A 23,326-nucleotide genomic window follows, 5' to 3' on the forward strand; every position below is an offset into this window, starting at 1 on the left:
GTAACTGTTATATCACCATCCAGTAACAGTGTTATATAACAGTGTTACTATCTCATTATATAATGGTTACATAATAATATTGTCACAGTGTGATATAATAATGTAACCTACTTTATTAATTATAACAAAATTATGTATCTGTTATGTCACACAGTTTCGTAACAGTTATGTAACAATTAGAGAACAATCTAACAAGACAAAAATTATCACTCTGTGATGTAATGAATATATCACACAGTTATATAATAGTTATTTGAAAAAATTATGTAACTATTATATCACCATTCAGTAACAGTGTTATATAATATTGTTACTATCTCATTATGTAGTTGTTACATAACAATATTGTCACAGTGAGACATAACAAGTGGCTTTATTTGTTATGTAACACTTACGTAACGTGTTTGCTGGGAATAATCAGTCAAACAATTTACCGTTAATCACTTTAGAAAAAGTTTAAAGTTCAAAATCACTTTCCCAGTCAATTAACGGCTCTGTTTTGAAAAGTTGTCATGAAATATTATCTATGCTCACTTTTCAAAATATTTGAAAAAACCGTTTTTAAATATTATTATTATTATTGTTAATAATACTATTATTGCTATTACTATTACATACTATTTACTATTATTATTAAATTAATACATAAAATTAATATCTTTGAACATATTTTGAAAAATATTGTTGACTCCTAAATATGTGTTCCATATAATCTTGAACCGAATGTACCATTATTAAATACAATTTTGAATAATCATTAGAATGAATGAATAATTGAATGTCCGAGTTAGGTATGAATCATATTTTTAAAACTACATAAAACTTGAATTATTAGGGTAATATTGTTACTCTAATAAATAGGATTATACAGAAACATGATTATGCAACAGTAAACGTGTCTTATTATTCATTACAAAGTCTACAGTCAGGTGAAAATAGTTCGTACGATTTTTTTCGGAAAATCGTCCAAATTTCTTAGTGAAAAATGTTTACCCTGTTAAAAAATATTTAATCAAAATTCGAATTTAATATTCGTTCTTAATCTTTCTAAGTTAAAGATATGAGAGAATTTCTTACACGAATTTTCCTTTAAAAATGCAGGCGTATTTTTCTTCAAAACGCCATACAAAATCTGCACGATTTCAGATTTATTGAAAAACATTATTTTTAAATAAATATTACATATGAGCCTCTGCATAAAATTCTCGCGGCTGGTTTTGGTTGGTCCCTAACATCAAAAAATTATCCTCAAAAAAAATTGTTTTAATTATTTTTAAATTTTAATTCATTTCCTATAAAAAAAGTAATAAAAAAATATTTTTTAAAATAATTTTTGGATGTCAAGTGCCAACTAAAAGGTTCATCAGAATTTTATGCGTGACCCTACTACCCGGGAGCTCATATTTATGTATAAATAAATAATTACTAAATGTTTTATAAATTTTTAAATAATTATATATTTATAATTCATAAGAGAATATGGAAAATAAAATTATATTTTATCTATAGTTGTAAACATTTAAAAATGATTTATTACTATATACATGCCTTACTTTAATGCTTGAACTGCGCTTGCGCATTAAAGATACACTGCAGTCAAGTTTTATTGATTCAGAATGCTCTCGCGTGCCAAATTTTTCACTTTGTTTAAGTGTCACAAAAGTGCAGTGTCTGATATCAATTGGCAATATGAAAATGGAGAAAAATGAGAGAGTCTCTTGTTAATAGTTATCAACCCATTAACATATCATTCGTTAAATAGCTTTCTCTTTCAAATTCACGAAAAGTCTTGCAAAATACTCAACATTCTTAGTGTTTCTTACAATTTCTGATTAACGAAATCATAAACTGTATTCTCAATTGTTTATTATTTAACACGATCATTGAGAGTTTTTATTTTTGACTGAAAACTGAGAAAGAAAACATTTGTGTCATGTAACTTATCGACATGGGAACATTTGACAGGTGAGCTACATTGAATATCTTTTCTTGTATGTCCTGTAGTCTCTAAATCTCAATTAGTAGTTAAAGAGTTTACCAAAAGTGTTTACTAATTAAATAGTTTACCAATTGATTAGTAAGAATTTTACTAATTTGATATTGTACAACATCTATCAATGTCTATATGTTGGAATAGTTCATTTTACTTTTTCAGTTAATAGATATTGTGCTATATCAAATTAATAAAATTTTTACTATTTAATTGGTAAATTCGTTAATTAATAATTCGTTAATTAAAAAATTAATAATTCAGGTTCAGAGAGTACATTATGTATAGTGGTTATAATACAAGAAACATGGTAGGAACAATATAAAGATACTTGTGTAGGTCATAGTATTCTGATTATAATTAAAACAAATAAATGCTTCAAATTCAATTATTTATTTGTATTAAAATATCTCCTTTGTTCGGAACTGTATCATACACCTATTGTATGATTGACACATTGCATACACGAATAGAACATTTTTTACGATTATTTAGATTTCATTTTATAATATATGTTAAATTCTGCAATTATTCTCTTGCTTTTTCCGATGATGGATATGGATGTTGCGTAAATTTTAATAATTGGTAATAACAACTAATATTAACATATTCTATTATCATACTTTCAACATTTGTAGTGGGTTTCACAAAATCAGATGGAGAAGTAAGACATTAATATTACATTATAGAAAGAAGCATCCCATTTTATAATTTTTGGTTTTCATTGATGCACCCTAAAAATAGTAATTTTCATTTTAACAGAATTAAAAAGAATAAAAACATTCTACAATCAAGTGGACTTTTTTTGAAAGAATTAGAGGAGGATTTTTCTTCTTAGCATGAAATTACTATTTTCTGGGTGTAAAATAATAATTTTTGCTATTTAACAAAAATTTAAATTACCCACAAAGTTGAAAAGGTCAAGTGTAAAATAGGGTGATAAAAAATAAGTTTAACAAGTTAAATATTCAACAATACAATAAAGATTCTAAATGTCAGTTTAATTAACAATTTTAATACTTAAATTTGCTAAACAGCAAAAATTACTATATCTTAGCAGCACTGCTATTCGTAATCTCTTTCCTAGACACGTTTTCGCAATAGTTTGAAATTGTTTTGAAAACAATGTTAATTTTTTCAATAAACTACTCATTTGTTATCATAGTGTTTCTTTTTTAGAAATAAGATAAACTACATTAAATTATGCAATTAATTTATATTTAAACATGAGGAAATATTACAAATCTTTTTTAAATTTTCAGGTGAATTGCAAGATATTGATACTCAATAAATGTCGGTACAAGACCATTTATAGAAAGAACTATTGATAAAATTTGTCGCCAAATTGCAACATGTAATTATTGCTTCAATAGTATTTAAATGATTTTGATAATTCAAATACGAATAGCACTCATGGGTCACGACAGAAGTCTTGACACTTATTGACGTTATTATGTAAGTTAATGTGAAACCTTATTTCAGTTTTTTCTTTTGCATCTTAAGCTGCGTGTAGTAAATATAATTTCTGAAAATATTTCAAAGCTTATAAATGATTCTTACATATAATAGTTATAATATACATTTGCCACTAAAAAAATGCAGAAATTTATTTTCCTGTTTTATAAAGCATAATATGCATAATTTATTAATAATAAATTATAATCAAGAGTTTTTTAAATCGCAAAAAAATTAATTTTCAAATTTTATAAAAATCTTTTACATAATGTTGGAAATGTTTGCAACACAAAATGGAAAATTATTCAAAGTAACTAAACTGTTGAGTATGTATTGAAAATATAAACTTTTTTCAAGAATCTGAATTTTATAAATATAATTATATATCCAAGAGTTCAAAATATTTTGTAAAATTTTGGAAATTATTTTTTCTCTTGCTTGTAAACATTTTGCTTCTTATCTACATAGTGTGTTTAATCACTCACAGAAAAAGTATGTTTCAATCAAATACTGAATTTTTTTTTGTATAGACCAATAAACTTTAGGTTATTTTCATAAAACTGTTAATGAATTAATAAATTCATTGCTTAATAAATTTTTCGTTCTAAAACAGAAGTTGGTATTGTCTGAACAAATCGATTGAATCAAACAAATCTTTAGTTAACTGCTTGTCAATGGATTTATTAGCTTTTTTCAAAGAAAATTTTTGTTGAATAGAATTTTTCCGTATAGACGATTTATATGATTATTCAAAAAATTTACCATATTTATTATTTTTCATTCTTATATGTCGATCTATTCTAATCAGAATATGCATAAAATAAATTGCTAATGATAAATATTATATAATTTTGAAACTTTGTATACTCTTGAATTGCATATTTATAATGTGAACTATAACATCTTTGAATTGCTTTAATATTAAGTAAGACAATTTTCTGAATATTCATTTTTTAAGACAAAACTTGTTTATCAAGTTTAGAACTGGAAAATTTTGCAATGATTTTTAATAAAGAAATGATGAATTTTATTAAGTTGTCTTAATCCAGTAAATAAATGTAATAAAATAGAAATCAATTTTTATTCCAAGGTACGAAAGCATTTTTAATTGAAATGCAAAATGTAAAAAAGCCCCAGCCATCATTGATGTGAAAAATAATATTAAATTCAGAAACCCTGTATTCAAAATGGCCGGAGATTATATAATATCAGGTAAAAATGTTTATATTATAATTTCTTAAAATTCTACATTCTAACTTTTTGAAAGTCAAAGTGAAATGAAATATTGAAATGAAATATTTGAATTGAAAATAACATTGAAAATAATATTCAAAATAATATTCAAAATTTCAAGGTAGTAGTTTTTAATGTATTTTTACACAACATCATGAAAAGCAGAAAGAATCGTGAGATTAATTAAGAAAACCATTAATGCATCAGCAGCGTAATTTTACCAAGTATCCATAAATGGTATTCTTAGCCAATCGTTTCTTTCAATGGAGAATTAATAATATGTTGTCTCTAGTATATTTCTTAACATCATTAATTATTTATAACATAATTCAAACATAACATTTATTTTAGTTTAAGTAACTTATAAGACTTTTGTGACGTTACGGTGAGTTTCTAGATAAACATAGAAGTAGATACACGTAGAATTAAAAGTATATAAATCATTGTACATAGTAATTTTCATCGCATACGATTTTATGAGTTTGCTGCAAAAAACAGATATCAAATTGAGCCTCCAGATTGAGTAATTCGATTAGCGCGTGGACGCACGCTTTAATGCCACTCAATTAGCAGTGGGCCGCTCGCTGCTAATCGACTGGCATTAGAGCCTGCGTCCGAGCGTTGATCGAATTATTGAATTCGACACACCAATTAGACACCTGTTTTTACAGTCTGATTGACAATTATTTATACCAGCATTATTAAATTTTCAGTGGCAATAGTCCTCGCACTTGCAAACATTTGTCGTGGGGAATGTCAGAGTGAGTCATTCATTACTATAAAATAAATTAAAAATGTTTTAGATTTCGGATTAAATAACTTGACCCCAGTCTTTTCTACTGACTTGGGATAATTTACAAATCAAGTTGTCTGATCTAGACTTCTTCAAAACAATAAATTTTAAGTTGAGGACAATTTCTGAGACATTGTTCAGATGCTAAAACTAATTTCTTCATAACAGGATTATAGGTAATATGAAGCAATATACTAAAATATTTTTGTTTGATAAAATTAGCTCGTTCAATATACTGCTACGAATGTGATTCTTGGACTGATCTTCGGTGTAAAGATCCATTCAACTACACGGCGCTTCCAAGAGATCAACCACCCTTAATGACTTGCAATGGTTGCTGCGTTAAGATGGTTCGCAACGCTAAATCACGTAAGTTTCTCTACACCTCCAGCATATTGAAAAAAATATATTAGAATTTGCTAGACATAAAAGAATTTTACAGAAAAAGACTAATTAAGGAATAAAATGATTTGTTACAATTTGTTTACAGCATATGAAAGTGTTCGTCGAACTTGCACGTCACAGCTGCAAATAAATTTGTTTATGGTGGACCATGTGTGCATGATGGAAAGTACCGGCACTGGTCACATGTGCTTCTGTGAGGAAGATATGTGCAATCGTGTGCCTCCGTCCTTATCCTTAAATTCTGTTTTCCCGATAATCCTGTCATCCATTCTGACAATAACTTCCGCTCTAAAATTGCCCAGCTTGCTTTGTAGGTCGCTGTGATTATCAAATTTTCCTATTGATTTTTTAATTTTTTTGTAGAACCCCCTAAAAAATATGAATATACATATATACAAGAGGCGTGTTAGCGAGATGAATGTCGCATGTGATAAATAACATTTACTTCAAATAGTTTTACTTAGAAGAAAACTTTTTAAAAAGTGCATAAAATATGACCTAATATGAATTGCATTATTGTCTAACACTTGAAAATTCATTTTAACAGAATGTAATCGTTAGGTCACGTGATGGTTTTTAATATTGCAACAAATTAGGTGAAATTTTATGTCCTTAAAATTAGTAACAATTATATTTTACTTTCATTGACATGCTTTTATGTTAAAACATTTTCTTCTCATGAGAAAATTCTCCTTTCATTTAATGAAATTAATGTTTAAAATCTTTTATGTCTTCATTTTTCGTTCTTTAGAGAAAAATTCTCTTTTATAGTTAAAACTTTATTTACATTTTTGAAACAAAAACTTACTTTAATTATTTATTGTGCTTCTGTCGATATTCTTCGCAATTATGTTCTTGAAATTAATTTCATCCATACTTTGTAGAAACACTTAAAACTTGAATCGGTGAATAGAGAATTTAGATGTAGAGAGCATTGTTCTTTTTAATTTAGTAACAAATTCGAAGTATAATTTGGTTCTATCTATGATATTCACGCGGCGTGTTTTAGCATGCCCACCAATTAGCTGCATTGTAGCTGTGATGCGTGTCTTCAACAGAAATAATGTGTTTTCCCAAATTGACTTTGACTAACGAGCCAAAATGATATTATACTTTCGAGAATAAGACATTATTATTAGTAAGTTCGATTATTTAATATTATACATATACGCTGCGTATAGAAATAAAAGACAATAAGTATAAAAATACTTGTCAAATATGAGAAACATATTAATATTGTCGGTTTGTCTTTCGCCAAACTATGCCCATAAATGTTGGTGACACGCTCACGAATCATTTGTAAAAATAATTAGACAATTATTTTAAATAGAAATAAATGCGTTTATGGGAGGAAAGTCCATTATAATTATACACAATGGCAAAATGGTATAATAGGTTAAGAAATTTTATACTGAACTAATCACTTTCTACACCTATGCAGATGTATATTGCTTTCCCTTGGTTTTTTCTCTTTACACACTAAAAAAAAAGTTTTACTTTCAGCCAATTTTTGAGGCTGAATTTAAGGTGTAAACGGAGTCAGACTTTTTTTTTCCTGTGTACCTATTGACATTGCAGTAGAAGTAAAAAATTTATTTATTTTGCATGCAACGCCTCTTTTTATAATAATTTAATTCTATCACTGCGAAAAAGAAATATCTTTAAAGTGACTAAAAATCAATTGCCAAAAATAATACTCATCTTACTATTTTAAATTAAAACAATTAATGTATTTTAGGAAATTTATAGTCACTTTTTTAAATGTCTTAAAAGTAACTTAGAAAGTACATATCTTATATAATTATTATAAAATAAGATGTTTCTTTGTGCAGTGATATTTAAACCCACCTTCGCATGTCTTTCCCACCAATATTGTATTCTTTTAATAATATAATAATAATTGTTCTTTTATTAATATAAATATTGATGACAATGAAAAATGAAGAAACATGGACAAAAATTGTCTAATTAAAAAGGATAAAAAAGATGTTTCATTGTATATTTATATTCTTATTTGACATTAAATGAAAGTGTTTACCCGTTTACCGTTCAATAATGTGCATGCGTAGATAAAGACATTTAATTCTAAGTTGACATGGAAATGCTAAATATACTTTTCATTAGAACGATGTTTTTAAAAACTAAATTTATATTTTGTAAGCGGTTCTATTTCAAACATAAGTCTGATTTTTAACTTTACAATGCTTTGCTGTTTAAAAAGCAGCATTATTTATATATAGTTATTTCTCAATAAAAGTTTATAAATTTAAATATTAAAAAAAATCGATAAAACATGATTGGAAGTAATAATTTATAAGAAGTAAATTTTTTATAGATATAGTAGTTATGTTTAAAATCTATATATATTTCTTGTTTAACTATAATAAAATATAGAGAAAAGTTCATTTAGAAAACTAATAGTAAAAATCGAGTATTTTTATTAATAAATTAATAAAAGTTTTTTCATCAGCTAATATGATTTTGTTAGATGTTACAACTTTTCAGTTTATTGTTAATGATTAAAACAACTGATTACTTGTTAAATTTAATAAAATGTTTATACATAATTATTATTAATAAGTAACAAAATAGCAGCAGCATAATTTACTGACTAATTAATATTTTTAAATTTGTAAAACATCTAATGTTTTACGTTATTTACCAGACCAGATCAAAAGATAAATTTTATTGTTATTAAGTTTCTTCTTATACTTTGAAATAAAGTTATAATAAATAAAAATTGAAAGATAAATGTTTTAGTAGTGAAAAGATATAGTTGAAAAATAATGTAGTTACTTAATAACAGCATTGCATGACTGCATGAATATATGATAATGTTATTACTAGCACTCATCACAGAAACATTCCTCAATATCATTTTAATCTGGTGAGTCTGCATTAAAAGACGTAATGTTAATTTGACGGACACTTTTGTCCTTAAAGGATATCAAAGTCTTTTCGATTATTCCATTGAAGTTCAGTGTAAAAATCGCATCGACTTTGACATCTTGAAAGTTCTAACAGATAAATGCTGTTATTTTGTGGATAATACGATTAGAAGGAGCAGAACATTTTTTCGTCTTTTAAAATTAATTATTAAACACTTGGAAATTTGTGGAAAAAATAATATGTTGATTCGCTTGTATTTTTCAATAATTTTCAAATGTTTTGTAATTAATTTGAAAAGTGTTACTCACTATCTGATCTTTTTAACAATATTTTTTGGATAAAATAGCTATTTTTCACAAAATATCAGCTCAATCACTGCTTGCAGAATAAAATGATACTTGCGACATGATTGTTGTAGAATAAAAATTTCTGAATTATGTTACTCGTCTTAAAGATTGTCACTTGATTAGCTATATCCCATAATAAAGCTTTAGCAACATAATGGTTAATGATTTTAAATATGTACAGTGTCATATAATTTGTAATTTTGAATTAAGTTGAGACATTCTGTAAGATGAGTATCTTATTTCCACCCTCCACCTTATTAAAACAATTGAAAAATGCACAACGTGAGCCTTCATGTTAGCTCCAGTAGGTGAAAGAGAAGCGAATACTGGCTAAAATGAACGCTCATGTCCTCACAGAAAGGCTTTTCGAAAAAGCCTTTTGCCATGCAAATTTCGCGATTTGCACACTATAACTCGCGAGATTTTTCTGGCAGGCCATGCGGTCGTGTTGTGTCATTTGTTCATTATAGCACACGCGGTTGTGAGGCCAACAGAAGTTTTTAAAGAGACGTTTCAAGATTTCGTTTTGTTGATGAGAAGAATTTTCGTGACATCTTGCGCAAATCAATATTGATTTCTCGAAGGAAAAGAGTCTGCGATTTTAAATGGTACAGAGACAGTACGTTGAACACATATCGATTAAAATACTGTTATATAGATAATTCTTTCAAGTGATGTAAGTGCCTTAAGTAATTTTTTTTATGCGTTATACGCTTAAGTAGCTTTAACTTGATGAGCTGATCGGAAAATGTGATACTGGAAATCCGATTGAGCGTACATATTTAGAAATATTAGACAACAATATATAGCTTTAAATTAAATTATAAGCGAACTCAGTTGCTGTGTATAACTGTTTATTTCTCTAGACATTCTAGTTTTAGGAAGGAATTATTGCAGATATTAAAAGTCGTGAAAATAATACGTGGCTCACTATTTTGTTTGTGGCCTCACAGCCGAGAATGTTTATGTGCCATGTGAGGAAATAAAATTAATACGTTTACGTTTAGTTACTAAACATTTCCCTCGGTGTTCAAGCAAGACGCTTTTTATATCCATGAACGATTATATACTTACCAACTCTGTATAAGATGATTGTCTTTTAACTTTTCGATTCTCAATGTATCATATTCATATGTGTTGAACATATCCAGCAATTTATTCTTTTTAGTCAACACTTGTTCATACGGAAGAAAAAACTACAATCCCAGTCAAATCAATTACTTTAAGTAATCTATGCATAACAATAAAATTCTTAAAATCTGAAAAATCCAGTGAAAAAGTTTCTTCCTTCCGTATAAGCAAACTACCTTCATTCAAAACAATCCACTTCTACAAGTTTTGCACTTCTAAACTCAGTTTCACATTCTACGTTTAGAAGTGCATTTCTGGAGTGGCTTGTTCTGCATGGAGATTTTTTTAAACTTAATTCAATTACTTTCTTTTTTGCCTACATAACCATTTTTTACCCTTCCTAATAGAGCATTAACAATAGAATTAATTTTTCAATAAACATTAACAAAATACATGAAAGCACATTCTGAGAAACTTTTTGTACTATATATAATAGGATGCCAAACTAAAAGATATTATCTGTTTATATTTTATAATTACAAATTTCTCGAAATTTTTTTTTTCCAATAATTCATAAAGTGTGTATATTCTGTGCCCCTTTTTATTTTGTTGCATACAATATGTAATTTATTAAATGAAATTATCTATTTATCTTTCTAAAATTAAAAATTTCTAATGCACTACGAGACGCATGCTTATTCCCGAAATTTTTTTTGACCAAATAGTTATTTGATATAAAACTACTTAACTTAAAATTCACATAATATTATAAACATTATTTGACATAAATTTCATTGCACACAAAAACCATTTAACATAAATATCATTTGTCATAGAATTCATTAAACAGAAATATTATGTTACCTAAAACTCAGATAACTTAATTCCCATTTGACATAAAAATTATGTAACATAAATTTCTATTGACATAAAAATCATTTAACATAAATTTCTTTTGACATAAAACTCATTTAACGTAAATTTTATTTGTTATAAAATTCATTTGACATCAATTCTCATTTGTCATAAATGTCATTTAACGTAATTCTCATTTGATATAAATATCATTAGACATAAAATTAGCTTGACATAAATTTCATTTGACGTGAATATCATTTGACATAATTATTATTTAACGTAAAATGATTTTTATGTCAAATTAGAATTTTGTTGAATGACTTTTATGACAAATGAGAATTGTGTTAAATGTCTTTTATGTCAAATGAACTTTATCTCAAATGAAAATTATGTTAAATGGGATTTATACCAAATGAAATTTATGTCAAGTAAATTTTATGTCAAATGAGAATTATGTTAAATGGCATTTATGCTAAATGAAATTTATATAAATTTCATTTTACGTTAAATAATAATTATGTTAAATGATATTCATGTCAAATGAAATTTACATCAAGCTAATTTTATGTCTAATGATATTTATGTCAAATGAGAATTACGTTAAATGACATTTATGCCAAATGATATTGATGTCAAATGAATTTTATAACAAATAAAATTTACGTTAAATGAGTTTTATGTTAAAAGAAATTTATGTTAAATGATTTTTATGTCAATAGAAATTTATGTTACATAATTTTTATGTCAAATGGGAATTAAGTTATCTGAGTTTTATGTAACATAATATTTCTGTTTAATGAATTCTATGACAAATGATATTTATGTTAAATGGTTTTTGTGTGCAATGAAATTTATGTCAAATAATGTTTATAATATTATGTGAATTTTAAGTTAAGTAGTTTTATATCAAATAACTATTTGGTCAAAAAAGATTTCGGGAATAAGCATGCGTCTCACGCACTATACGTTACATCATTTATTCGCACATTAAGTTTCTCAGCAGTGTTTTATCAACTTATAAATACACCGATCAAAACGTAGGATAAAATAAAAATCTATTGAATATTACAATGGTATAAATGTCTAATTGTTGTAAATGACTTTTATCTATTAGCGTTAAACTATATCAAATGTTTTAACATAAATTGCTCTTTTATAATATACAATATATATATATATAAATTGTTAATAATATTGAAAAGAAATTTATATATTATGTTTAAGAAGTGCTCATAATCCAGTTCATTTTGATATATTTAACATGTCAAAATTTTTTAAAGACATAAATAAAATATGCACTTATAAGTGCATAATATGATTTGAAATTATGTTTTAGTTATTAATCAGTGAACAGGTAACAATTTGATTATATACTAAGTTTGTATAATAATTCAAGTTCGTTTTTTGAAAAGTGTACAATATATAATAATTCTCACATATAAGAATCTTGATCAACCTAAATTTAAAAATCTAAGAATCATCATAGTTTAAAAAGTTACTGTTAAGTTGCGTGAATGTAAGATTGTGGTATGAGAATATTGTAAATTGCATTATTATTATGCGAAACACTAAAAATGTGAAATCGAGGAATAGAACTGTCATGATATCATGATCTTGAATAAAATAAATTTATATATATATATAAAATTTATTATTTTGTCCATAATATTATGAATACGTATAGGTATGTATTAATTTCATTTAGAAAATATAATATAATTATTTATATTTAAAAAATTATAAAAATCATGCATATTCTGTTGTCCAATTTTAATACTCTTTTTATTCTTTTATAATTTATAACAATTTATTTAACGTTTAGTTACAATTTTTGACTTTAAATAAAATAAAATTTATTAATAAGTAATTTTTTTATCACTACTGCTGTCTTCATCTTCTTTCATCAAAGCAAGATTTGTACTGGGTTTAAAAAAGGATGTGTATCCCTAAATAAAAGTATTTTCTTAATTATTGCTGTGCAATTATTTTAAATTAAGTTAAAATCTAATTTTATAAAATAGCGGGCATCATTGAAAAATCTTTGTTTTTAAACATTTTCAAAATGGTTGATAAATTAAGTGGAAGTGTGAAAAAAAAATGATAATGTCAATTTTGACATACAAGTATGGTTAGGATGTATAGCTGAAACAGCAATACTATATTGCTGTTCTCAAAATACAGTATTGGTGTTCTCCACATACATATAACTGTATCTCACATACATATGGCTGTTCTACACTCCGTATGGCTGAAATAGCAATACTGTATGTCAGTTCCATATCCACCAATATAATATGTGAGAATTGGCTATATTTATGTCAGTATCATAAATATATATTTTTTTCAGTGATGCAAGAAATCTTACATGAACAAGATCCATTCGTGAATCGAGTGAAAATCGTTTAGCAGACATTAACATTCCACGAATTCGTCGACGCATTGCTGAAAATCGAAGATATTAGTTTAATATATTTTTCTTGTATTATAAATTAAATTTCTCGTGAAGCAAACAAATTCTTTGAACGAGTCAATTTTACTTTACTTATTTAATTAAAATACTTTTTTGTACCATCATTTTCATAATCCTCAAATTTTATTTTTCCAAAATTTGTACTGCAATCATTAAAAATATCTGATTCATTGAATATTGCAGCAAAACTGCCGTCTACAATTTTTGGAAACATTGGTGAATTTGCTAATAAGAGACTAGAACCAAAATCTTCATTCCTTTCAAGTGATTCTAAAACATGTTTTTCAACGAAATATTTAATGTTTAGTAGATTTTCTTTTCAAATTAGATGATGTAAATTATTAAATGTACATTAATAATAATAATTGTAGAGTACAGTTAAGCTCACCATTTAGAGGGGTTTTAGAGACTTCATTTAATACTTCATCTGCGTTGCTTTTAATTTCCTCCCAATCTCTATAAATATCTTCATTAGTTGTGCTATAAGAGAAATTAAATTATTTCAAATTAGTAAAAGTACATATTTTAATTTAAATGTCAAGAGTGTCAATAAACTCACTTTGCAGATGTTACGGTAAATCTTATAACATATTTGCCATGAAGAGCAGCTGGTACGCAATGAATATGACCCTTTGAATTTATCTTTCTAAGCAAACGCTCGGTCCAAATATTTTCACCACAAAGTCGAAAAATGACCATTCCTAAATGCCTTTCAGCAGGAATTTCAAATCGAGAATCAATCATCACTAAACCTTCAAAAATTTGCGCCAATCTAACTCCCTGTAAAAAATATAAAATTATAAAGTTTGGTGCCTACAGTCATTGATATTTAAATATTCAAAATACATAATATTGTACCTCTCGTATGTGCTTCTGTAATCCATTGATTCCGTAATTTCGAATTACAAACCAAAGCTTTAAAGCTCTAAATCTTTTTGACAGTGGTATTTGCCAATGCTAAAATAATTCAATAGTACTAAATATAAAATATATGCAACTGAATAGTTTAAATTAAACTCAAATTTTATTTATTATTAACTATATTTTTATAACTAGTTTTCATTTACATACCATGTAGTCGATGGCAAGACCTGCAAAAATAGTTGATTAATGATATTTTAATAAGCTTCATTAAAATTTTATTTCTTGTAAGTTACCTGAATTTTCATGCTTTAAATATAGAGGATCAACATTAAATGTCCTGTGAAGAGCTTGACTACTCTTTACCCTATAGAGAAATGAACATTTTTAAATTTCAGTTAGTGGGAGATATTTAATTTAATTAAACATATACTGTACCTTATTCACCATAGTTTATTACAAAAAGTTAGAAAATATAAAGAAAAATGTTTAAGCAAAGAGAACAATTTGAAACTCATGACTTTCAAACCATCCATCCAGTTGGTAAACATTTTGAAATATTTAAATTATTTTTATTTGTGAATTGAGTTGTACTATAATTACCACATGGCTGTACAGTCAAAGTGTACCATCAACCATTTACTCGGATTAAATGCAAACGAGTCTGCATATTCTACTCCTTTCAACCAAATTCTAAACTCGGGACACACAAAAGCACTACCAGCGTATGCTGCATCAATATGTAACCACACTCCATTATTTTTACCTGAAAAAGTAAATGCTGATTAAATGTATCAAATAAATAACATACATTTCTCAAATTCTTTTCTACTTACAAACTGGACCAATTTCTTCAAGATTATCAAAGGAACATGCTCCCGTTGTACCCAGTGTGGCACATACCTTTAACAATAATTTTTGCATACGTTCATTAATGTTCACTTGCTTTATTTAGTCAGTTCCCGAGTCGAAATTTAAGCCCTACTTTCAGCCTGAATTTTCAGGGGCTATTGAGTGTTAGGAGTAGTAAAGTAGGGTCTAATTCTAATACAATTAGACCCTACTTTGACTCCCAAAATAGGCGGAAATTTGCCAATCTTCCATTTGGAGAAGCAAAGGAGGGTCTACTTCTAAGAAACCTATACCGTACTTTTAAACCTCGTAGACCCTACTTTCATACTCCTAGACCCTACATTCTAAAAGAAAATTTTGAATTATTTTTTAATGCATTACTTGAAACACTGCAAATGCAAAAAGTACTCCAAATTCATAAATACTGATGTGTTTTATAGCGTCTATATACACTTCGTGTATATAGACGCTATAAAACACATAAAATTCCACTTTTACTCATCCCTAGTGCTTCAATTGAATCTGGGCAAATCTTCAAATTTTTCTTTTTCTAATTGTAGGGTCTAGGAGTATGAAAGTAGGGTCTACGAGGTTTAAAAGTACGGTATAGGTTTCTTAGAAGTAGACCCTCCTTTGCTGCTCCAAATGGAAGATTGGCAAATTTCAGCCTGTTTTGGGAGTCAAAGTAGGGTCTAGTTTTTAAAAATTGTATTGAAATCAGACCCTACTTTACGACTGCTAAACCTGAATAGGCCCTACATTTTCAGAGGCTAAGTAGGGTCTAAATTTCGACTCGGGAGCTAATTAAGAAAAATAAGAAATCACTCACAAAGAAAGGGAGAAGCCCTTCTTCTCGATCTTTATTCAACGCCTCCATAAGATCCTGTCCTCTCATACTAAGTTTTTCATCACTGTCAATATACTTCATGCGTACTAAGCCTATGAGTCCAGCTTTTTCAACACTGGAGTGAGCCTGAAGAAAAGGAAATGTTTTATTGAAAGTAAATATTGACAAATCAAACACAACTATACAGACCTGGTCCGAACAATAAGCCACAAGTTTCGAATTAATTTCCGCTGGTGAAAGATGAGGTTCACCTTGTTGGATTTCTTTAATGATCTTTGTTCGAGCTGCCAAGAGACAAACCAATGTTGCCTCACTTGCCGTTGTTTGAATAACACCCCCTCCAGAACTTTCCGGATGTTGGAGAAAATCCTCAGGAAGATTGATCATCTTACCCAACCAATTCATCACAATGGTTTCTAATTCCGTGCACACGGGACTCGAAGCCTAAATCACATTTTTTAATACAGAAACAATATTTTCATGAATTCTATCGCAACAAGAATACAAATTTACCCATGTGAATCCCAAACAATTAATAGCATCAGCCAGCATATCTCCTAATAAACTAGCCGGTGAATTCAAAGCTGGAAAATAGGCATGCATGTGTGGACTCTGCCAATGTGTGACCCCAGGCATAATGCATTTTTCCACATCGCCAAATATGTTTTCCCACGATTCGCCTTCCAGGGGTGCAGAGGTTGGCAGCATAGTCCTCAGATATCCGGGTGATACCATTGGAAAAACTCTCCGCGATCGAATATTCTCAAGGTAGTCGGCGATGTAATCGACCATCTCCTTCCCTGGAAATTTGGAAAATGAGAAAAAGTGGACAAAATACGTGAAAAGAATAACTTGCAACTTACCATGCTTTCGATACTCCTCAAAATTCATATTCCAAAACAATAGATTTTACTTTTAATTTTCAACTAGGTTTTGTTACCTTTTTCCAATGCAAACTTTCTAAAAAGAATTTCAACCTACGTCACAGAACCCAAATTTCGAAATTTCGATCACACCGTTTTATACGCATGGGTCAACTTTATTTATTAAAAGTCAGGTGAAAATTTCAACTAAAAGTCTTCTCTGTTTCGATTCTTTCAAAGATCTAATGTCGCCTTCTCCATTATGAGTTGACCTAGCAAATAATAGGATTAAAATTTAAATGGATTCACAAGCTTATTGGCTTGGTGCGGCCTAGAATAATAGAAATAAATACAATTATATGCCAAATTTAACAATTTCAACGCGAAAAAAATAATACTTAGTATAAGAAGTTATAATGCGACTACTGTGAATGACAATCAGTAACATTTTACAATGTGTCAGTAAGGTCTGTTTTCAAGTGTGACATATGAAAATAAAAATTACATTTTTACACTATTACATTGGCAAATTTAATGATTTTACTATATACAATGCGTCAATTTTCAGTATTAACCACACAAATCATTTCTAAAATTAATCTGGAGTTTGTACTAATTGATAAAAATTTTTTTATTAAAATTCATCAAAGAAATTCAATTATTTTAAAAAGCCTTCCTATAATTTATTTATCAGAATTTAAGTATTATTGTCAATACATTTTTAATTAAATTTATTAAAAGAATTACATTATTTTCAAAAATTTTAATAAAATTCTTGGCAAAATTTCAATTATTTTCAAAAACTTTTCTCAATTCAATTTTATTAATAACAAATTTTATTAATAGAATTTCTTACAGAGATTCAAGTATTTTTAATACAATTTTAATCTAAATTCTCGAAAAGTGAAATTATTTTTTAAAATTTTATTGAAATTACTTCAAAAGAATTTTAATTATACCTATTTAAAAATTTGTTGATAAAATTCTTTATGAGAATTCAATTTTAAAAAACATTCAATTCTTCAATAAATTATTTATTTTTGTATTTAAATAATTAAATTCTCGTAGAATTTTCTAATAAAAATTGGTTTAAATATGAATTAGTAAAAATTTTTTCTAATTTGAATTAGTGACTGACTTTTTGATTTTCAATTAGAATATTTTACTAATAGATAGTCATTTCTACTAATTTAACAGTAAAATTTACTAGTTCAAAAGCAAAAAGTCAGTCACTAATTTTTTTGAAAAAGTTTAATTGAATTTTTTTTAAGTTATTTGAAGTTTTTATTTTCTAATATATATTTGATTGAAGAATTTTCGAATAATCGACAAAATTTCGTAAAATTAAATTGTAAACAAAAGGATTTGGAAATTTTCAAAGAAATTTTTCAAAAATTATTAAAAGTAATTAATTTAATGAAGAATTTTATAATCAATTTTTGATAAGTTGTTTAATTTTAAAAAGGTTTGAATTTGAAATTTTTGAAAATCTTAATTCTTATAAAAAAAATGTTGATTGTGTTTCATCATAAGTCTATAATCTATATTAGCTACAAATCGAAACTTGTAAACATCATTATCACTAATTAAGAATTATTGTAAAAATAATAATTAAAAAAACATTGTTTTTCATTATTTTTACTTTCGTATTATTTTATAATGATAAAATACGAGCAAGGAGAAGACGAGTTTGAAGAGAGAAAATTACAGATAATCATGATAACTGTTTTACCAACGCTTAATAGAATAAAATAAAATTTTCAAATTTTTTCAAAAATTAATTTTAATTAATATTTTTAAACAAACAAAATTATTGTAAATTTAATGAATTTGTAAAAATTATTTAAAATTAAAGTTAATGAATAATTATTATTCCATACAACCTACGGTAGGTAAAATAGTATACGACAAAGTATGCTATGATTTTATTTCAAATGCAGAAGGTTGCATCAAAAGTTTTGTTATTCTTTATAAAATATGAAGTTATAAAAAAGTTTTATTTACTTAATAACTGTAAATTTTATTTTTAAAAACTTAAAATCTTAGCCTTATAAATATAAAAAATAATATACTTTTCATGTCATGAAATTTAAAAAATTATTCAAGTTTTTTTAACATATTAGTAAATTTATTAGTTTTAAATTATGTATACTATAAATAAATTTTTAAAATATAATTATTAATTAATGTATATTTTAAAATTATAGGCATATTTATTGAATAGTCTAATTTTGCAATATTGAAGTGTAATTACTAATAATTATACAGACAAATTACAACTTTTTTATTTATAATATTTAATATTTATAAACCTACTTGTTTTTACAAGTATATTTGACTCTTCTTTTAATTAAAATATACACGCAATTCACTGAGAAGTATTAAATTTATGAAAGAAATTTTAAATTCTTTACTTTTGGTATCAGTTTGATGCTTTCGAATGAGTGGAAAAAAGAACGCACTTTTCACTTTTAAAGTAGTCCAGTTTCACAGTAATTATAAGTTTATCGCACAATAATTATCAATTTACTTCAATGACATTTAGAATACCTAATAAATATTATGATATAAGGTATGTATATTATTATATAAGGTATATGTATGTAAAATTCTAAATAACAAAATATTCTTTCTTCTCTTTTTATGAAAACACCTATACTATTAAGGAAATTTAAATCTGTCAGGGATGAATATTGATTTATTTACAATAGAGTGTATTGGAAATTTCTTTTACATTTCAACGTACAATAAACTGAGAAGTCTTGAACTGAAATGTTAAAATTTAATGTTAATTAACATATATTTATATCGATTGGTATCAACCAAGTGGAAAGAAGCGTCATTGGCGTGAGATTGAAGTAATATTGTCGCCACATTAATGCAAATATCGGGCCCCAGATTGCGAACATAAAAATCAATGCCAAAGAATTGAATTTAAAATTTTTAATAGTAGACCAATATTAGGGAAAGAATCGTCAAAAGTCTCCAACTAAATCTTTTGAAATAACCAATTAATTTTTGAAAAAAATTATTTTGCTCCCGTTACTACAATATGGATTAATGATTTTAGCGATTTCTGATCTCTTTTTTAAAAATTATATGAGTAAAAATGCTTACTGATTTGAATTCGTAAAATTTATCTTATAAAAAAAATGAAAAAATTAGTTTAACTAATTAAAATTTAGGGAATCATAGCAAAAAGACATTTGGTTAGTAAAGTAATTGCAATTAGACAAATAGTTAAATAATCTAATAGAAATTGTAACCTAAATAAATAAATTATCAGCAGCTTATTTTACTAACTAAAAATTATCCTGAGAATGAGGGTTCCGATCGAAGAACCGGTTATAATTTTTAAGACTCGAAATCCTCCCCTCCTAAATTAAAAAAGAATTTAAAATTTCAATTTCTTGTAAACGTTTTGTATTTTAAGATTACGAAAAATTATTCTCCAAAAACTATGATTTAAAACTTTTTAAATTTTTATTTATTTGACGATGAATTTTAGCTTAAAAAATTGTAATCGGTTCTTCGATCCGAACCCTCAATTGTAACCGTAGTCAATCTTTACTTCTTTCAGTGTAAAGATTGTATTATTTATTATAATGTTGTTTCTATAATATAATAATAAATGCTTCCTTAAAGAACAATAAAACTAAGGAAAAAATTTTTTCCAAGATTATTCTAAATTAGTAAACTATGCTGCTGCTAATTTATTGATTGGAGTTACAGTCAAACCTGTCGGAATGCAATAGTATTTTTAAAATTTTTTCTTATTCAAAAATTTCCAACAAAAATTATTTTCACTTAGTTTCAAAATATTATAAATTTAAATTATAAAACAATGTTTTAAGGATTGTTTACTGCAATAAAATTTTAAAAATCGAGTTACATTCCGTCAGGTTTCATTGTATAAACTTTATTAGTAAACTTAGTTATCTTTTATTAGTTGATTTAAATACTTTTCTATAATTCTTCCTATTTGATTAATTACGTTACTAACAAAATTAGAGTAACTAACTAAATAGTAAGAGTAACAATAAAAATAGTCAGCGACTTTTTTACTAACTAAATAGTTAACTAAAAATTTCTGTCAGTGGACCAAGTAGAGGATAAGGACAAAAAATCAGACTTAAATTCCTGACATGAAAAATGAAAAATTCCTCTCTGAATTGAAGATTTTTTTACAATACTTTTCTTTGCGGAAAAACAATAATAAATAATTAAAGGCTTTATACGGACAAGTGTAAAGAAGAAATGGGGGTGATAAAAAGAAGAGGGTGACCGCCGCTTAGTGTTACACGGCATTTGAAGGATAAAGGTGGGGGTTGAGGGGATGGAGGGGATAAGGGATTCAGAAGAACGAGCACCTGTGGATCTCTCAGCGTAGGTAGAGAGTCACTCACCGACCACCACTACCACCATCGTTACCGAGATTCCGAAATCCTAAACTACCCGCTCAAAAACAATTTCGATTTAGTGATTTTTTCCTTACTGATTTGTCATTTTCAAACAATAACAGTGGTTTCGAAAACGTTCTAATATCGGTTCTCGGTGGTGTTGTTAAATAATTCTAGTGATAAGGGATTTATTGAAACCAGTGTTTATTCATCCAATAATAAAGAAAAGTTGTTTCTTTAAATAATATATTGGTTTACGGGAAAGCTGTGATTTTTTTATCCGTCCGAAAGTTGGTTTTTAATTTTCCTTATTTTAAATCTTTAAATGTGCATTATTTATTAAACCTTTAATTGAACAAGACCACAAGTGGTTATGGGTCAGCAATCAAATTACAGGAACATGATTTATTGTTGCAAAAAGCGGTGGAAATGGTTGATTTGACACGTGCTGCGAAACATTAAAAATCTTGTGCACTAACAATATTGTGACAACAACAACAACAACAACAAATCGTGAAGTTTTTGAACTTGGTTTATAAAAGGTGAAAGAAACCTAGTGCAGTGTCGACAGGAATTTTTGGATACTAGGATATGCTATTGCGGACAACATGCCTAGTACGATAAGAGGCAAGTACCATACACAGATTTTTACAATTAAATAAGAGGGTAACTGTCAAATCTGATATTTTTCCTCCTTCCATATAAGCATTAAAGGTGATTGAATCTTTTGCTTTTCTTTAAAATTCATCGCTTTGGATTTTAAAATTTACATAAACTATTTAAAACCATTTTTTAGGTAAATACAAAAAATGTATAAAATTGTCATTTTTAAATAATTTGAATAAAATATATTTAGGTTTAAAAATCTTAATTCCCGGACGTCAATGAGTAACATGAAAGAAATTTAGGAAATATTACAGAGTAAATATACAAAGTAACAGTACTATGGCGGGGTTTCTAGGGTCAATGGCACACTGACGGCTCGGCGCACACGTGCATACGTGCCGCACCGTTGTGAGCGTTCGTTCGTTCGTTGCACATGCAGCTAGATCGATCTGTAATCAGTAAATTCTTCATTCTATAACCTAACTTTTCTTTATTTATACAGTTGTAACATGTTCTTTTTTAAATCACCATGAATCAATAATTTTTAACTTACGTCATTGCACAGTTCTTTTACATCAACAATAAATGTATATAAAGAGAGTTGCCATCAGACATTATGAAATAACAAGTACAAGATCTTTTGCTATTAAATAATACAGGAAATAAATAGTATAGTCAATATTTTTCTGCTAATTTTATACAGTTGCAGTTTTTTCATACTGTTTTCCTTAAAAATGTCAAAGAATGGCAAATTATCGCACCTATTCCTAGGACACTAGTAAAACATCTTTAATATCCTGCGGACTGCAAAACTATAAGGATTGAATGACTTTTTCTACCATTAAGATAACACAACACAAAAGCATATTTCCTGAATAGAGAATATACTCGACCTAGACCACAACATTTATTAATAGAAAATAATTATTTGTTAATTAGTGATATTTCCAGACCAAAACATTAATATGTACAATTACTGATATGGTAGTAAATTGTTTTATAATTAAAGAAATAAAAATGATGATGTACATATAAATATGTATATACAGAGTATAGAAAATTATTGTTCAATAATTAAAAGCAGTCCTAAGTCCCCTGCACGAATTGTTCATTTAGCGATAAAGAAAGGTGTTTGACGTGGCAGGTGGCAAAGACCTTGGTTCGATTGCCCAACCGAGTGGGTTTGGGCTTTGCCGGTTTCGTGGCTCATACTGACAAGTTCGGCTGTTCGGTTACGAACAAAAGTAAGGTCAACGAACCCGCACGTAAATACATGCAAACACCTACCTGAGCATATATTCAACCTGACACGCACGCATCTACGGCTTTGCTTTTATGGCATGGCACAAGCACACCACTATCCTAAACACAACTGTCAAGTTAGAT

The 23,326-nt window shown here is 27.1% G+C and overlaps 3 protein-coding genes across 3 annotated transcripts in view; 2 read left to right on the forward strand and 1 right to left on the reverse strand.

The window, feature by feature from the left end:
* The first annotated feature begins 1,558 nt into the window (after window positions 1–1,558).
* LOC122501642 (protein quiver) lies at window positions 1,559–10,925 on the forward strand. The gene is made up of 6 exons (XM_043611258.1): window positions 1,559–1,965; window positions 3,253–3,445; window positions 4,536–4,657; window positions 5,392–5,439; window positions 5,694–5,840; window positions 5,962–10,925. Exons 3-6 carry the CDS (start codon window positions 4,633–4,635, stop codon window positions 6,198–6,200), a joined length of 459 nt encoding a protein of 152 aa, XP_043467193.1. The 5' UTR covers window positions 1,559–1,965; window positions 3,253–3,445; window positions 4,536–4,632; the 3' UTR covers window positions 6,201–10,925.
* Window positions 10,926–12,814: 1,889 nt separating this feature from the next.
* LOC122501644 (histidine decarboxylase) lies at window positions 12,815–17,319 on the reverse strand. The gene is made up of 14 exons (XM_043611259.1): window positions 16,935–17,319; window positions 16,585–16,871; window positions 16,261–16,515; window positions 16,054–16,197; window positions 15,209–15,275; window positions 14,976–15,138; window positions 14,669–14,739; window positions 14,583–14,602; window positions 14,370–14,468; window positions 14,071–14,291; window positions 13,900–13,991; window positions 13,611–13,781; window positions 13,407–13,483; window positions 12,815–12,987 (listed from the first exon to the last, which is right to left on the reverse strand). Exons 1-14 carry the CDS (start codon window positions 16,960–16,962, stop codon window positions 12,898–12,900), a joined length of 1,785 nt encoding a protein of 594 aa, XP_043467194.1. The 5' UTR covers window positions 16,963–17,319; the 3' UTR covers window positions 12,815–12,897.
* A 3,992-nt stretch (window positions 17,320–21,311) lies between these two features.
* Window positions 21,312–23,326, forward strand: part of LOC122501645 (probable nuclear hormone receptor HR3) — a 67,786-nt gene continuing 65,771 nt past the window's right edge. Inside the window, exon 1 of the mRNA XM_043611267.1 lies at window positions 21,312–21,961. Within this exon, the coding sequence (XP_043467202.1) occupies window positions 21,943–21,961 (19 nt within the window). The 5' untranslated portion in view covers window positions 21,312–21,942. The remainder of the gene's footprint in view (window positions 21,962–23,326) is intronic.

This window comes from Leptopilina heterotoma, unplaced genomic scaffold (genome assembly GCF_015476425.1).
Source record: "Leptopilina heterotoma isolate Lh14 unplaced genomic scaffold, ASM1547642v1 Lhet_212, whole genome shotgun sequence".
In the NCBI taxonomy this organism is placed as follows: Eukaryota; Metazoa; Arthropoda; class Insecta; order Hymenoptera; family Figitidae; genus Leptopilina; species Leptopilina heterotoma.

What these genes read in the sequence shown, in the direction of transcription:
- LOC122501642 (XM_043611258.1), top strand. Translation starts at nt 4,633, where the DNA reads ATGGCCGGAGATTATATAATATCAG. An exon ending in TTGTCGTGGGGAATGTCAGA is followed by an intron (nt 5,440 to 5,693) that starts GTGAGTCATTCA and finishes TGATAAAATTAG; the next exon opens with CTCGTTCAATATACTGCTAC. An exon ending in GGTTCGCAACGCTAAATCAC is followed by an intron (nt 5,841 to 5,961) that starts GTAAGTTTCTCT and finishes ATTTGTTTACAG; the next exon opens with CATATGAAAGTGTTCGTCGA.
- LOC122501644 (XM_043611259.1), bottom strand. Translation starts at nt 16,962, where the DNA reads ATGAATTTTGAGGAGTATCGAAAGCATG. An exon ending in TGAAGAAATTGGTCCAGTTT is followed by an intron (nt 15,139 to 15,208) that starts GTAAGTAGAAAA and finishes TTACTTTTTCAG; the next exon opens with GTAAAAATAATGGAGTGTGG. An exon ending in TACAGAAGCACATACGAGAG is followed by an intron (nt 14,292 to 14,369) that starts GTACAATATTAT and finishes TATTTTTTACAG; the next exon opens with GGAGTTAGATTGGCGCAAAT.